The 15,338-nt window shown below is 45.7% G+C and overlaps 1 protein-coding gene across 1 annotated transcript; it reads left to right on the top strand.

Annotated features, from left to right (window-relative positions):
* Positions 1-1,054: 1,054 nt before the first annotated feature.
* On the top strand, positions 1,055-8,222 carry LOC131486612 (interstitial collagenase-like). Its single transcript, XM_058686515.1, has 10 exons — positions 1,055-1,240; positions 1,671-1,915; positions 2,009-2,157; positions 2,386-2,511; positions 2,671-2,826; positions 2,957-3,074; positions 5,102-5,235; positions 6,726-6,888; positions 7,410-7,513; positions 7,694-8,222. Exons 1-10 carry the CDS (start codon positions 1,130-1,132, stop codon positions 7,801-7,803), a joined length of 1,416 nt encoding a protein of 471 aa, XP_058542498.1. The 5' UTR covers positions 1,055-1,129; the 3' UTR covers positions 7,804-8,222.
* Positions 8,223-15,338: the final 7,116 nt, after the last annotated feature.

Below are 15,338 nucleotides of genomic sequence, written 5' to 3'. Positions count from 1 at the left end.
AAAAACTGTGATAGAGATAGGAGGGTTAGTGAACGGTAGGAAATTTAGGGTTGGACCAGCTCTGTAGTCTCGTGCATCTGGCACTTCCTGGTAAATCTAATCTGAGCAGCGTTGTATGGACTTCTGTTAAAGCCACCTTAAGATATCTCATACGATGTCTGTTTACTAATTAACTCCCTCCCGTGGGAACTGGTGCCCAGAAGATGCTGAATACGATCATGTGGATGAATGAATGCAAAGATATGTGAACGAATGCATACATGAGAGAATAATTGCAGCCCAGCCCTAACGAGCATGTGCTCGCATCAAGGGGAATGAGGATGATTAAAAATAAGACAGCAGAGGGGCCACAGGTGGCTCAGTCCGTTAAGTATCAGACTTCGGCTGAGGGCATGATCTCATGGTTCGTGAGTTCGAGTCTAGCAGGTGATGAGCTTGAGACCCACGCCCCCGACCCATCAGGTGAACCCCACTTCTCTCTCTCTCTCTCTGCCCCAGCAGACTCAAAATAAGACAATAAGACTTGGTCTTTGGCCAGCCCCTGCCTCCTCTGGTACATTGTGACAGGTTTCAGAGAAGGGTCATATTTCTCCCATGATGCCAATGGGCAGTGTCTGCACAGGGTGGGAGTTATCTCACCAGACCTGTGGACGAGGGCTTCTGAGCCAAGGTTCTCAAACCCTGGGCCCACGTAAAGACGGAGACCATGGGCTATGGAAATAGTATACTAGACAGTTTGGCAAAGGCAAAAGGTAGCAAAGCCTACCTTTTCACATGATCACGGAATACTTACTCTACGATTTCTGACAAGGCCCTGTTCAAAAAGGACAGACAGGAGCTGGAGAAAACCAATGTGTCTCCTTCACACACACGAACTGTTTGATATTAATCATAAGGTTGCGACACCGAGTGGATCCAAATAATCTGTGTGGCGTCACCGTTTCTGATAATTGCCTGAGGTATTCATCACTAATCAAAGAGGATGTTACGCAATGTGAGCCAGCCAGCCTCCAGCTTTCTGGAAACACAGACTATATAAGGAGGGAGCTTTTCCTAGTTGAGGTACTTCAACAGCAGGCAGGTGGAGAGCATCAGAGGCCTTCACCAGAGAAGAAAAGCCAAGGTCAGCATGGCCAGCCTTCCTCTGCTGCTGCTGCTGCTGCTGCTCTGGGGCGTGGGGTCCCACGGTTTCCCAGCAGTGACCTCAGACACACAAGAGAAAGATGTGGAGATGGTCCAGGTAAATGCTGAATTTCACATGCCAGAAACGCAAGAGCCTTTATCTGCATTTTCCCATGGCTTTATAGAGAAGCAGTAGTAGCATAAAGGGGCTTAAGAAATGAGCTTTATTTATTAATAAATAAAGGGTGGGTTTCTTACAAAGAGAAACTTGTGGTGGGAAGGGTCCTCTCCCCAGAACAGATTCTTTTCCCTTTTCCAGTTGGAGGGAAGCAAGAACTAAAAGAGCCCATTGTAATTCTGACTTCATGCTAATGAGAGGTCGGGAGATTCCTACTCTGAGATTAGTTTCCACCAATAATAAGGACCCTGAAATCCAAACACAATCTTTAGAAGTGGCTCTCCACTTCTGCGAAAGCTTCGTATTGTCAATCTTCAGAGAAGAGAAAGAGTTCTCATCCGGTGGTTTCAGTACTTTTATCTTTCATCAGAAATACCTGGAAAACTACTATAATCTGAAGGACGACGGGAAGAAAATGGTAAAGCAGAGAAACCATAGCCCAGTGGTTGAGAAGCTGAAGCAAATGCAGAAATTCTTTGGGCTGAAGGTGACTGGGCGGCCAGATGCTGAGACCCTGCACGTGATGCAGCAGGCCAGGTGTGGGGTGCCCGACGTGGCTCCCTATGTCCTCACTGAGGGGAACCCTCGATGGGAGCACACAGACCTGACCTACAGGTAACCAGAACGGGCACCAGAGCGAGGACTCTATTCCCCATCAGAGCCATGACAGAGGAGGTCTGACATGTCTCTGTTTTATTTCACGTGAAGGATTGAAAATTACACACCAGATCTGTCAAGAGCAGAGGTGGACCGTGCCATTGAGAAAGCCTTTCAACTCTGGAGTGATGTCTCACCCCTGACCTTCACCAAGGTCTCTGAGGGTCAAGCGGACATAATGCTATCCTTTGTGTGGGGAGGTAAGCCCTTCTTGTACCAGGAAACTCTTCTCACCTTCCCTTTGCCTTGACCCTAGATCCCTTCAGCTGCTGGAGGACCTTGCTCAAGAGGAGTGTTGCTTTTACAGGCTGAAGGAGGGACTATGCCACACTGGGTGGGAATCTGTTGTCCTCTCAGCAAAGCTGACCCTCCTGGGTTAGCCGGAGTTAGAACCAAGAGGGACACCTGTTGAATTCTGTTTCTGGCAGATCACCGTGACAATTCTCCCTTCGATGGACCTGGAGGGAACCTCGCTCATGCTTTTCAACCAGGCCCAAATCTTGGCGGAGATGTCCATTTCGATGAAGACGAAAGGTGGACCAACGACTTCAGGGGTGAGCCAGCTAATCCTGCCTCTCTTGATCCCCCCACCCCTCCTCAGTTCATTGTAATACTGGTTGGCTTAACTAAAAAGGTGCATTACTAGAAGTATGTATTTTTCCACTACGAACACCCTTCAAAGAATTACAAACAGGGTCTATTGGAACTTTTAGATTTCAACTTGTATCGTGTGGCCGCTCATGAGTTGGGTCATTCCCTCGGACTCTCTCACTCGACTGATATTGGGGCTCTGATGTACCCCAACTACATCTACAGTGGTGACGTCCAGCTGTCTCAGGACGACATCGATGGCATCCAGGCCATATATGGTGAGTGTGCAGAACAACACTGGGGACGAGGGGCCGTTAGAGCAGCCGTCAGTGGGGACCTTTAAGAAGCTGGCTTTGTGGTTCATGCAGCTTTCCAGCAGAACTAACTGCAGATCTCTTTGTCCTTTAGGACCCTCCCAGAATCCCATCCCTCCAACAGGCCCCCAAACCCCACAACCGTGTGACAGCAAGCTAACCTTTGATGCAATCACCACGATTCGGGGAGAAGTGATGTTCTTTAAAGACAGGTAGGACATCAGTTCCTCTTTGTGTTTTGTGTCTGTAACCACAACAACGCTCATGACTAGGGGAACCCATGCGTTATACTCTGCCCCACATGTTATTTGTCTTATGCTTACATGCATAATTATAATTTTGATTAAGTGCAAGCAATTACACACATTTGCACAATGTGATGAACTTATGACAACTTTTCCCCCCACATGTGTTCTGTTGTTTGGTGCTCATAAAAAAAAAAAAAAAAAACATTGAAGTAGAAAATTCAGGAAATATAGTCCCATTTTGCAGATCAGTAAAGTAAGGCAGAGAGAAGGAATGAGATCCTTTTGGCGCACCGAGTGGTGACAGAGAAGCAACTGAGCTTCTGGCTCGTACTGATGAGCTCTCTTTGTTAATGCTCACTCTCGTGATGAGATTCACGTTAGCACTTCGGTAGGAGAAGCCAGTGGTTTCCACAGCACCGTTATGCTGATGGGGGTTTTGTAGCCACCCTTAAATGTCACCCCTCTATCCTAGTAAAGATGCCCCCAAAGCCTGCGATCCCCAGAGACCTAGGGAAGGACAGGAGCGATTGTGGGGAAAATCCCCAAGAGTTCACGAGAGCCCTCCCTTGAGCACATATGTGGGGTCACGACATGCTTCTCTCCTCACAGGAGGGTCCTGGACCCCCCAGTGCGGTGTGTGGCCTCAAAACATCCAGGGCTCCCTCCCAAGGAATAGGCCCGCTCTCTGTGTCATCCTGATTCCTAAAGGACCATGTAAATTTATAACATAGTCCTTTTTTGAACGATGCAGTCCACAGAAAGAACAGCCCTGAGGAAGGACCAGGGCTTTGGCCCAGAAAGTAGGAGTGCTTTGATGGGCTCACTTCTCAGCCGCTCTTGCTAGAGTCGTGTCCGTGCTCTTTGACTGCTCTGTGGTCACATCCACCCCAGAATGCAGGGTGTTGGTCCCAAATGCTTTCCACCCTCTTCTCCCCTATAGATAAGGCTGCATGCAAACCATATAGGGTGTGGCTGAAAGCTAAGGAAGCAGCTGGCTTTAAAGGAAAGCTCTGAATAGAGCAGGACACCCCTAGCAAAGCAAGTGTTTGAGGGATTTCTTCAAGGAACAGGAGTAAGTCTAGCATTTGCAGGAATTCATATACCTGTGTCCTTTGTCATTTAAGTGGCACCAAAGCAGGAAGCTGTGGGAGGCTGGATATGATAGGGGATTGGCCCAGGGCCTCACCGCCAGGCAGAGGTGGGGCCGGACCACCACTTGGGCTCCTGACTGCCGGGCCCATAGTTCCCCGTGGCCTGCAGTCCGGAACCTTCTTCTGCGGCCGCGTTACAGTCTATGCTCTTCCATCACCCAGTCCCCGTGGACTGTAGGACCGACTGTGTGAGCCACCAGCCTAAGAGGACAACGGGACCGGCGGCCAGCTCTGAGTTTAAACTTGACCTTTGCCTTAGACACCTCCCTTCCCCTCCCTGACCCCTGTCTCTCCTCTGTGAGGTGCGAGCAGCACACTCTCGTAGGGTCTTGTGAGGAAAGGCGTGACGGGGGAAAGGGCCTGGGCTGGCAGGGGCACGGATGTGGCTATGTTCTGCCACAGGCTCCTTGCGGCTCCGACGCCAGCGGTCAGACGGAATTGGTGCAAGCTGGTTGTCAATCACAGCTGTTATTTGAGTAACTTAAATCATATTAATACCAAAGCCACTAAAGATAAGTGACACAGATGGTTGTGTAGTCACTGTGCTGCAGTTGACTGTCCAGGCTCCTGAGGTTGTTTGTGCCAGACGTGCGTGGACGGCAGCAATGCTCTGGACTTACCAGTGCGTTCCTGGGAAGCCCCAGGACTCTGCCGTGGTGCTGTCACCGTGCAAGGGAGTGGACACCACGGGCCAGGCTTCCCCACCACGGCCCGGGCCCCAGCCCGGACGACGGACGTTCAACATTCACCAGGACCCGCTTGGCCAGCAGTAAACTCCCTTAGATGTCAGCCCACGCTTGCTCCCCATTAGCTCAAATCTCTTTACTTTTTAATCATCAGGTTCTACATGCGCATAAGCCACTACTCCCCGGACGTTGAGCAGAATTTCATTTCTATTTTCTGGCCAAACGTGCCAAATGGACTTGAGGCAGCTTATGAAGCTGCAGAGAGAGACGAAATCCGGTTTTTCAAAGGTAATGTTTCTGCGATGGTTCCGTTCCGTGGATTAATGTTTCATCCGCTTTGGGGCTGAGATAGAAGACAGTTGTAGCTACTTTCTCTCCATGCACTTCGGGAAATCTGACGATCTCGCTTCTCACACGGGTGGGAGCTCATCACCATAACTAAGAATGATACAGTGCAGCTCTGAGTTGTTTTCCATAAAGAGCATGTGACTACAGATACCCGTGTTCTGCTGGTTTATGAACCTGGAATTTTGAAAATGTTTTCTGTGTGGGGCTCTTTACAAATCTCCCCTGGAGGTGCTCAGGAATGAAAAGGAGAGACTGAGGCCAAAGTTAGAGGATAGCACAGACACATGAAGGGAGGGGGAGGTATCGTGGACATCCCTGGGGAGTCTGTTAAGACCACAGACTCTCGCTTAGCCTGACATCCTCAAGGTCTGTCCACGTCCTTCAGCTGCCATGTACATTAAGGGATGAGAAGTCCTGAATCATCATGAATTGAATGTGACAAGCTTCTTTGATTCTATCAGAATGAAACGTAATCCAATGATGGGCTCCTGGCTTTGAAGACACTATGGCCAACATCACTATTTCTGCAAACAATATATGCAAACATTAAAGTACTTGATCCAGTCATACACTCAAGGCAAAGGATCGAATGCAGTTTAGGTGGACAGAAAACTTGGAAACCGGCTTTCAGATCATGAAATTAAATAGGAAATCAATTAATTTAATTTAGTTATTTAATTTTTAGAGAGGGTGTGTGTATGTGAGAAGGGGAGAAGGGCAGAGGAAGAGAGATTCTTAAGCAGGCTCCAGGCTCAGCACAGACCCAATGCAGGGCTCAATCTCACAACACTGGGATCATGACTTGAGCCAAAATCCAGAGTCCGATGTTCAACCAACTGAGCCCCCCAGGCTCCCCTTAAGTAGGATGTCAGATGCACAAAGTTTCAAGCTGCTTTTTCATAAGGGGTAAATGAGCATATCTGTGCAATGAGAATAATCCTGGCTTCAAGGTGGAAGACCAGTGTTATGTGACATGGGGCTTTTTAAGTCTAAATACATAGATCTGGACACAGCATAAATGAGTGTTTGGAACTGTATTCTAGCCAGATGCAATGGTTTTTGCTGACAAAGACTGCAAGTCATTATAGACTGTGAGTCATTACAACACTCTGGCCTTTGGGAAACCAATGGCAGGAACTTTCAGAGTCGAGGGGAAACCGCAGAAGTGAGCCTGGTGTCACGGAGGTGGCGCGATGAACGCTTGGGCCATTTCCAAGTTTGCTGCAGATGCAGATATTTAAAAAACATACTGATTTAATAGACCTTGGTTACAAAATTAGCTTAGGCATCTTGAAAAACCTCCCCGGATGGTTCTAACATACAGGTGAGACACTGCTCTGGCATGTGTGGCTAAGAACTTAGCTGGAAATCAGGCTACCGTCTTCTGGCGCCCTGGATAAGTATTTTCATCTCTGTTTTTTGATTGGCAGGCAATAAGTACTGGGCTGTCCGGGGGCAGGATATGCTGTATGGATACCCCAGGAACATCCACAAATCCTTCGGCTTCCCCAGAACTGTGACGAGCATCGATGCTGCTGTGTCTGAGGAAGAAACTGGGAAAACGTACTTCTTTGTCGGTAACAAGTACTGGAGGTAAAGACCGAGGACAGAAAGTGGTAGTGCACCAGCTCTTTCTACATAGAGGGAACATTCTAGATTGAACCTTGCCCACGGGAGTCTCATACTGCCTTGACTAGCTGCCATTTCTGTGAATGGCTGTAGCAAGTATCCAAGGCTATTCTTAAGAGATCATTGTGCAACACCTCTACTGGGAACCCAGGGAACACGTGGGGCTACATTTGAAAAAGGACACCTAAGAAGGAGGGCATTTATCTTCACAGGGCCCTTCCGCCAGTAGAAATGTATCTTTGATTGCAGTTTGCCTTAATGGGATGTCGTGTGGTACTTCCCGGAGAATTAGAATTAGTGGTTGGCGTTCAGAGGGACCTTATAAATCTTTTCCATCCAGCATCCCATATCACCCTCCCCCATACCACACAACATCTCTGCAGTTAAAAGTTCTTAAAACATTCCTCCTGCCAAATTCCCTGTGATGACTTTGTGAAGTCTACACATTTGATGCATTCTGATGCCTCCAATTATTTTTTGACCAGGTATGATGAATATAAACAATCCATGGATGCAGGTTATCCCAAAATGATAGCAGATGACTTTCCTGGAATTGAAAGTAAGGTTGATGCTGTTTTCCAGAAAGATGGTAAGTGAATATATGAATATATTTCCTCTATGTTGTTGTGATAGAATAACATCAGTATTGTTATTTGGGGGATGGCAGATGCCAAAAATATTCTCAGAAATGACAGGGTTTTTCAAGAATTCAAGTCAAGCCTAGAAACCATTTGTATAACATAGTAAGTCTCTTTTCTTTTCTTTCTAGGATTTTTCTATTTCTTTCATGGAACAAGGCAATACGAATTTGATCCTAAAACTAAGAGAGTTCTGTCTCTCAAGAAAGCTAATAGCTGGTTCAACTGCAGAAATTATTGACCCACTGTTATAGCAGAAAAATATATTTCAGGAGCCTAAGGAAAGTGTCTTCCTGGAGAGCCATTTGTTTAAAAGAAATACAGAGCTGTTAGGTATAATCTTATTTATACCTCATTCTACATGCATTTTTATGCTTTAGAATGCAATGTATTATGTACTGCTGTAATTTAGTTCCACAACTGAGAACTGAGTTCATGGGTTATAGATTCAAATGGGCCATTTCTGCAAAGAGGCTCTTTTCCAAAGTAGAAGACTCTCACCCTGATCTTGGAGTGCAGCTCTTCAAGAACGGAGACCAGAGATACGAGCCTTTGCCAGAGAAAAAGCAGTCCTCTAACATCTAAGCAGCCACTAGAACATCCTTATATGCAAAGAACAACTTTTGTTACAGAAAATAAAGTGTTTTATGTTTGGAATAAGCCATGAGTATCTCTACTGTTTTATAAACTTTCTAGTACATTTAAGTCATTACTTTGTTACTTCCTGGTGATAAAGCCATGCTTACAGAGACTAGTTTTCAAGTTTGAAGTGGGAATAGGCAAACTATTCATGTGGGAAGTGAGGGTGCACAGGAAGGTGGAATATTCTCCCATTTTCATGGAAGTTACATCATACGCAAGAGGTTAAAACCGATTTCCCGTGTCCCATGTCAAGATTCCAAAATTGGTTTTAGGCAAAAGCATTGACAGCCTGGTAGAGTTGTTTAAGGGCATGTCCCTCACCCTCTGAGCATTAGGGAAGGTTCTGCTTTCCTAAGGTCCCACTCCTTGTAGCCACGGAGGAGGGACGGGCAGCGCCATCTAACTAGTCTTGGCCAGCAGATTGTGCCCAGAAGGGACCCATAATGATGTGGAGAACAAAGGCAAAAAGAATTGAAGATAAAATTAAATTTCCTTATAACCTGCAGCCCATTGACCAATAGTTGGGTCAGGCAGAGTAAGACACTCCTCCAGGAAGTCCCAACTGTCTTCATGATAAAGCTTGGCTAGAGTAAAAACAACCGTAGCTTGATAATATCTAAGCCTCCAGTATCCTGTGAGTCTTTAGCATGTGAAAGTCCCTTTGGAAACATCCCCTTGCCTTTACCGCCCTCCCCCAATATAATCAGTCTCTCCTCATAATCCCAGGGAAGCTCCTCCTGCCCCTCGGCCCTGTCCCCATGCTTTAATAAAACCACCCTTTGCACCAAAGATGTCTCAAGATTTTGTTCGTGGCCATCGGTTGTGAACCCCAACATTTTCCACATCACATATCACCTCCAGATGGAAACACAATTGTAGGTGCACATTTCTCCAGTGGTACCCTCTTGCTGTGGTGATCACGAAAGCACAGCCAGAGCATTCACGACATGGAAGAAGCCTGAATTCTCACCACTCAAAGCAATCACCCCAAACCTCAGTAGATTTTGCTTAAAAAGCTTTGATTGTTCTAAACTCCTAAGATTCTAAATTTTGTTCAAGCAGCATAATCTAGTTATTCTTTATGTGGTTTATCATGCTTAATTTGGGAGGGTGTTCATGTAACTAGGAGTCCCACAAGTAGTATCTGAGCCCTGCAAGTTTTACGATGAGCTCATGGGTGTTCATGGTATTGGTGGACTTTCTGGTACGTAGAAGAGGCTTGGGAATATTTTGAGGTACTCATGATTCTGGGGCAGGCAGTTCTCAGCTCAATAATTTGGAAAGAAGTGTAACCTCTCCTTTGCCCAGGTTTCTTTCTTTCTAAAAAACATGTTGATATTGAAGTATATATAAGGTAAATACAGATAAATGCACAAATCCTAAGTGTTCCTATCCGTGAGTTATCACAAAGTTAGCAATTCCATGTAACTCTCACCCAGATCAAGAAATAGAACATCACCAGGTACACAGCAATCAAGACCCTTTGATCACTGCTCAAGTCTGTGTCAGCTCAGTCCACTTGAATAAGAGCCTGAAACAGGAAGACTGGGAGAGAAGTGTTCTGAGGAGAAGAGTGGACACAACATTTGAGAGCGAGGAAACACCTACAGAATATGGTCCCAGATTGCTCCAATCTAATGATTCAAAATTTGAATCACAGCTAATCCCATCTCAAGGCAAAGGGACCAGCTTTTGTACCCCTGTGTCCTCAGTCATCAGCCGAGGTCGGGTTTGGGGGGGGGGGGGGAGGGTGCATAGCTCCCAGGCAAGATGGATTCTCTTTGGCAAAGAAATGGGACAACTAAGAATTGCAAGCCACCAACCTTTGAAGAAGCAGGAGGATGGGTACACTGGTGCTAATGGGGGTCTGGAGACACGACCAACCATGTGTCCAGTACATTCTCCATTTCCCAGAAGCAACCATCATGCTGACCTGGAACATCTGAGATTAAATCTGCCTGTTTTGAACTAAATTAGATCCAGTATATATTCTCCCGTATCTCCCTTGCTGTGTTCAACATCATGTTCCTGCACTTCATCCACTGATGATGGACTTTGATTTGTGACCATTTGGGGGCTCTCATACACTACTGCTCTTATGTAGGCACTTCTGTTGATTTTATACCTAAGAGTGCAATTGCGGAGTCATCCAGATTCCCAGTGCAAACACCCTCTTCAGATTCTCCCTTGGCCTCCTGTCTTGTGTTCCAGCCACAGCAGCAGTGACTGGTTCTGTCCAGGTTTTAAAGCAGCTTCTAAGCCTCTAGCTGTTCTCATCAGGCCTCTGCTTTCTGCTCTAGGGCTCCTGGCCTTTCCTGTTGGTGTTGCATCAAGCACTGCTGTGGAACTCACTCAGAACACAAGCAGTCTGTGCGAAGAGCAGTCACTTGTGGAACAATCATTGTACCAGTGCGACAGACACAGATGAGTAAATGGATCTCCCTCTTTCCTCAGTGGGATGTTCCTAAGATGGATTCCAAGTGGGTCCTTAGTGCCATTCTGAGCAAGATATTTCTCATCTCTGCCTGGCTGACAATTCATCTTTGTATTGTCTCTTCCACTTTCCCTGTTTTGCTCTCCCCAACCCTCAATCCAGGCCTCCCTCCACATCACATGCCTTCATAGTCACTTATCTTTAAAATTTTTTTCAAGTTCTGCTTTCTGAAAATACCAGATAAAGTCCATTTGTACTAGAAGTGGGGCAGTGATAACCTTGGTATGTAGTGTCATCACAGTGGTGGAGATTCTCATCTGTGGTTGATTGTGAAGGAATAAAGGTGAATCATGAGTAATGGGTGATCAGTTGGCCATAACACCTGAATGACATGGCAGGAGTGGTGGTTATAGGAAGTGGCGAGCAGGCTGGTTAACCACCCTTGGAATTTGATAAAAAGAAAGTAATTAGTTTGGGGCAGCTAAATGTCAACTGAAGAACCACTGTGAAAGTCAAAAGACATTAATGATATTTAAGGAAATTCTCATCTATTGCAGGCTGTGCTGAAAATCAACCCCAGATCTAATTGCAAATTTGGGCACTTCCTAGCTGGAATAATGGGGGTACCAATCTGAAAATATGGAACACCTAAATTCTCCTGAAAGTTCCACATGGGCAGCAGTCCCTCTGCCAGAGGAAGGCAACGTTCCCTTGCATAGGGAATCAACAAAGCCCTTACCCGAGTCAGTACCTCACAAGATAATGTTAATCCTCCTCTCAAATTCCTTCCTTCACTAGTTCCCAAGCAAATAACTAGGGTCAGGTCTCAGTATAGTTCAAATTCTAGCTATGGCGGGAAATTGCTTACAAACCAAAGGCATTAGAGGATATGGCCCTTGAGTGCCGTCAGGAACTAGGGGAACATGCGTGAGAATGGACTTTAAAGGCATTGGACCAGGGTGGAAGGATGTAAGCCTGGACTGAGAAGAATTTATTAACATGGTGCACTCATTCTGGGCTCAAGAGTCAGTTTTCTGGCAAGGAAACTGGGACTTTGTCCAATACTCAGCTGACGTAAAGTCTCTAATCTTGAATGCAATGATGTCCTACAGTGTATGAGGTAGAGATGCCAGCCCTTTTTGTAGCACGGTGTTAGGGAATGAGCCAGAAGGCACCAGGAGATGGGAATCTTGAATGGATTTATTACATGAGATTGGGGGCCCACCCCCAGATCCTTTCTGGTCCAGATGGCTCTCCATTCATTGAGGCTGTACAGAATGCACTAGTGAGGGGATGTACTGGTGTCTGAGATACACAATGATGGTTGCTCTCTGTGGGCTGGGGTGACAGTATGAAGTGTTGCTTGGAATTGGGCTCTCTAGCATCATAGGGATGCTGTGATTTGAGGATGTGAAGGGCAGGTGTCACACCTAACCATCAAAGGCAAGGTAAACCAAAGCAACTCTCATTAACATGGAGACTAGACTAGGACTAGAAGGCCTTCATTTCCACAGATCATGTGTTTCTAGCAGTAAGTAGATAAGTACACGGTAAAGGTACTGCTGAACTGATATTTTAAAAATTAAAAACTGCCGGTATCAGTTACTGAAACAGAAAAATCCTTCTCAATTTCCAAATCTAAAAAGATTTACAAACTCAAGCTCATTGATTGCAGAGGAGTCTAGGTCTCCTTGAAGAAGGATCCTTCTTCATACTTATGTATTTGTATGGCTTAAACAACAGAAGTTTACTTTCTCATGATTCTGGAGGCTATGATTTTTTTGTTGGTTGGTTCTATTTATTTTTGAGGGACAGAGCATGAGTGGGGAAGGGGCAGACAGAGAGGGGGACAGAGGATCTGGAGCGGGCTCTGCCCATACAACAGAGAGCCCGATGTGGGGCTCAGGCTCACAAACCAAGAGATCATGACCTGAGCTGAAGTCAGATGCTCATGTGACTGAGCCACCCAGGTGTCCTGGAGGCTGTAATTCTGAGATCAAGGTGTTGACAGGGTTGGGTTCTTCTGAGGCTTCTCTCCTTGGCTTTCAGATGACCATCTTCTCCCTGTTTCTTCCTGTGGTCTCTCCTTTGTATGTACTGGTGTCCTAATCTTCTCTTCCAAATACAGACCCCAGTTATATTGGATTAGGGCCACCCTAATGACCCCATTCTAACTCAGTTGGCTCTTTAGAGACCCTATGTCCAAATTCAGTCCCATCCTGAGGCATGGAGGGGCTAGGACTTCAACATATAAATTTTAGAGACAAAATTCAGCCCACAATACGCAGCCTGTGTGCCTGTGTGTGTGTGTGTGTGTGTGTGTAGTAAATTATCCCACAGAAGGACTTGTGTCCATTGACCAAGGTAACTGTGCTCTGGGGAAAGAGAAACATCCAGATTTTTCAAAAACTGTATACTAGATCTGAACTGACAATGACAAAGAGGTCACAAAACAGCAACTTGATCTTCTAGTTTAGAAAGGAGCCTTATGATACACCTGAAACTAAGAGTATACTGTATGTTAACTAACTGGAATTTAAATTAAAAACTTAAAAAAAACTAAAGAAGCCTTATGAAAGTTTAATGAACAAAGTTCTGACTCAAGCTCATCATGGGTCCAGTGGGTCCATGGACACATCCTATGGCCATTTTCTTGGTCAAACTTTCCTCTTGGTTTGCTTACTTGTGGAGTTAGAACCTTATGTGGGAAGGATCAAATGAAAGCCTCTGAAACTGCTCCTCCCTAAATTCTCTGGCAAGATGATAACTTAGAAACACCAAAAAAACCAGTACCACATCCTGGAGGATTGCATAGACAGGTAATAACATCAAAGACTTCAAAACAACAAGGAGAGTGGTCCCTATTGCAACTCCATTCGATTTCTCCCTCTGGCCCTGGCACAAAGTGGATGGATCATGGTGGGGGATGGCAGACTTCTGTAAACTTAACCCAGCAGGTGGCATGCCCTGTGGCTATTGTATCAGACACAATTGCTTTACTGGAGCAAATCAATAGAGCCACAGAATCTCAGCATGGAGTGATTTAGGAGGAAGGTCTGAAGATTTCCCTTCTTCTATGAGCCCAGATGCACTTTGAAAAATAGAGTATTGGCTTCTTAGTGTTTTGGTTTGGTTTTAGCCCCAAATCTAACTTTTCCAGTTGGAAGCCTTGGGAGAATTTAGAATTTAGAATTTACCATGATAAGGGGAAATAGTAGATTTTTTTTTCTAGACCTCTTCTATGCGTGTTGAAGAGGCAGCATTCTGGCCAAGAAATTGCAGCGAAAGCCAGATCTGCTCTACTCAACTCTCTGTGATGTTAAGCAAATGATCTGGGCTTTCTGAATCTTCATTTCCTATCTGTGACAAAAGAAACATAATGCAGGGTTTTCCTGAAGACGGACAAGTCTACGTCACCCAGCAGAGACCTGTCACATAGAAAATATCAAATAAATGAGAACTGCCTGTTCCTTCCCACACCCTCCTAAGCCCAGAGTTTTTCATCACTGTTACTTGCCTCACTAACAAGTTTCTTTCTACCAAAAAAGCACACGATACTAATGACCCAACCCAACAATGAACCAGAATCCAGATTGAAAATACAGTAACATTATTTTGCATATCCAACAAGTATTAATAATAGTGCTTATTATAGGTCACCATGTATAATCATGCCTCTGAATATTTACAAGAGGCACTGAAGCCACAATTCTGAAACTTGTCTAACCCCTGCTTTGACATTTTGCCTCCTTAGCTGATAGTCTTTATCATGTCAGAAACTTGTTATCTAAAATGCTTACCTAAATACCAGGAAGGAAATACAATGGGTGAAAATTCAGCAGTAAACTATGTTCCCACTCTGCAACAAAGGCTATTTAAAAGCATGGGAAAGGAAGTGGACTTCTCATTGTCCTCACCTGTGACCCAGGATGATAACCGCAACCTGTAATAATATCAAGACTTTCCAATGAAAGAAGAAGTTGCACATTATTGTAGCTGGTATCATGACACAGCTCATTTAGGGTTATGTGTGTATCTACAGTCTTGGAATCAGAGGTTGCTGGATGTTGAAAATTGATAGGTAACCAGTTTTTCCAAGAACTGCACCGTCCCTAAGTGGGGAGCGTCCTACATTTCTCAGGCTTGGTTACAGGATAAGATGAATCATAGACAGGTTCTATCTGGATGGCATCCGTACAACCCCCACATAAGGGTGCAGGCCACACTGAGTCCATCTCTCGCCCCCCCCCCCGACCAGTGCACAGGTGGCATCCACCTTAGAGAACTACCCTGTGACTGCACCACTGTGCCCCTCGCTTCCTAAGAGCTGGGGATAAGGAGCAGAGAATGGGAGAGAGGAGGGAGAGGAGAATAGCTGTGTGGTAGGGCCGCACAGTACCTACCACCTGGGTCATCCACCCAGCTGCCTTGTCAGTAAGTTACCCTGAATAAAACTCCACGTGAATGGTGCGCAGTGGCTTGCCTTGTTTTTTGGCATTACAGTGACTTTTCAGGCTGGAGGATACATCACTGGCCTCCCTCCGCCTTCCGGCACCAGAAGGTCAGGTGATGGACCAGGTGGACACAGACCAAAGGAAAAGCCCGGATTCACAGGATGGTCAGAGCATTGAGAAGACAACACAAGCTACGGAGGTCAGTTGAAGGCCCTTTCCCAGGTGTCGAGAATGAGAAAAACCAAC

This window comes from Neofelis nebulosa, chromosome 10 (assembly GCF_028018385.1).
Source record: "Neofelis nebulosa isolate mNeoNeb1 chromosome 10, mNeoNeb1.pri, whole genome shotgun sequence".
NCBI classification, from domain to species: Eukaryota; Metazoa; Chordata; class Mammalia; order Carnivora; family Felidae; genus Neofelis; species Neofelis nebulosa.
The sequence above is the reverse complement of the archived record's forward strand: the minus strand, read 5'-3'. Positions and strand labels throughout refer to the sequence as shown.

Bases quoted from the DNA above. Each gene is read 5' to 3' on its own strand.
- LOC131486612 (XM_058686515.1), top strand. From the start codon at position 1,130: ATGGCCAGCCTTCCTCTGCTGCTGCTGCTGCTGCTGCTCTGGGGCGTG. The intron at 5,236-6,725 runs GTAATGTTTCTG...TTTGATTGGCAG, and splicing joins CGAAATCCGGTTTTTCAAAG to GCAATAAGTACTGGGCTGTC. The intron at 6,889-7,409 runs GTAAAGACCGAG...TTTTTTGACCAG, and splicing joins GTCGGTAACAAGTACTGGAG to GTATGATGAATATAAACAAT.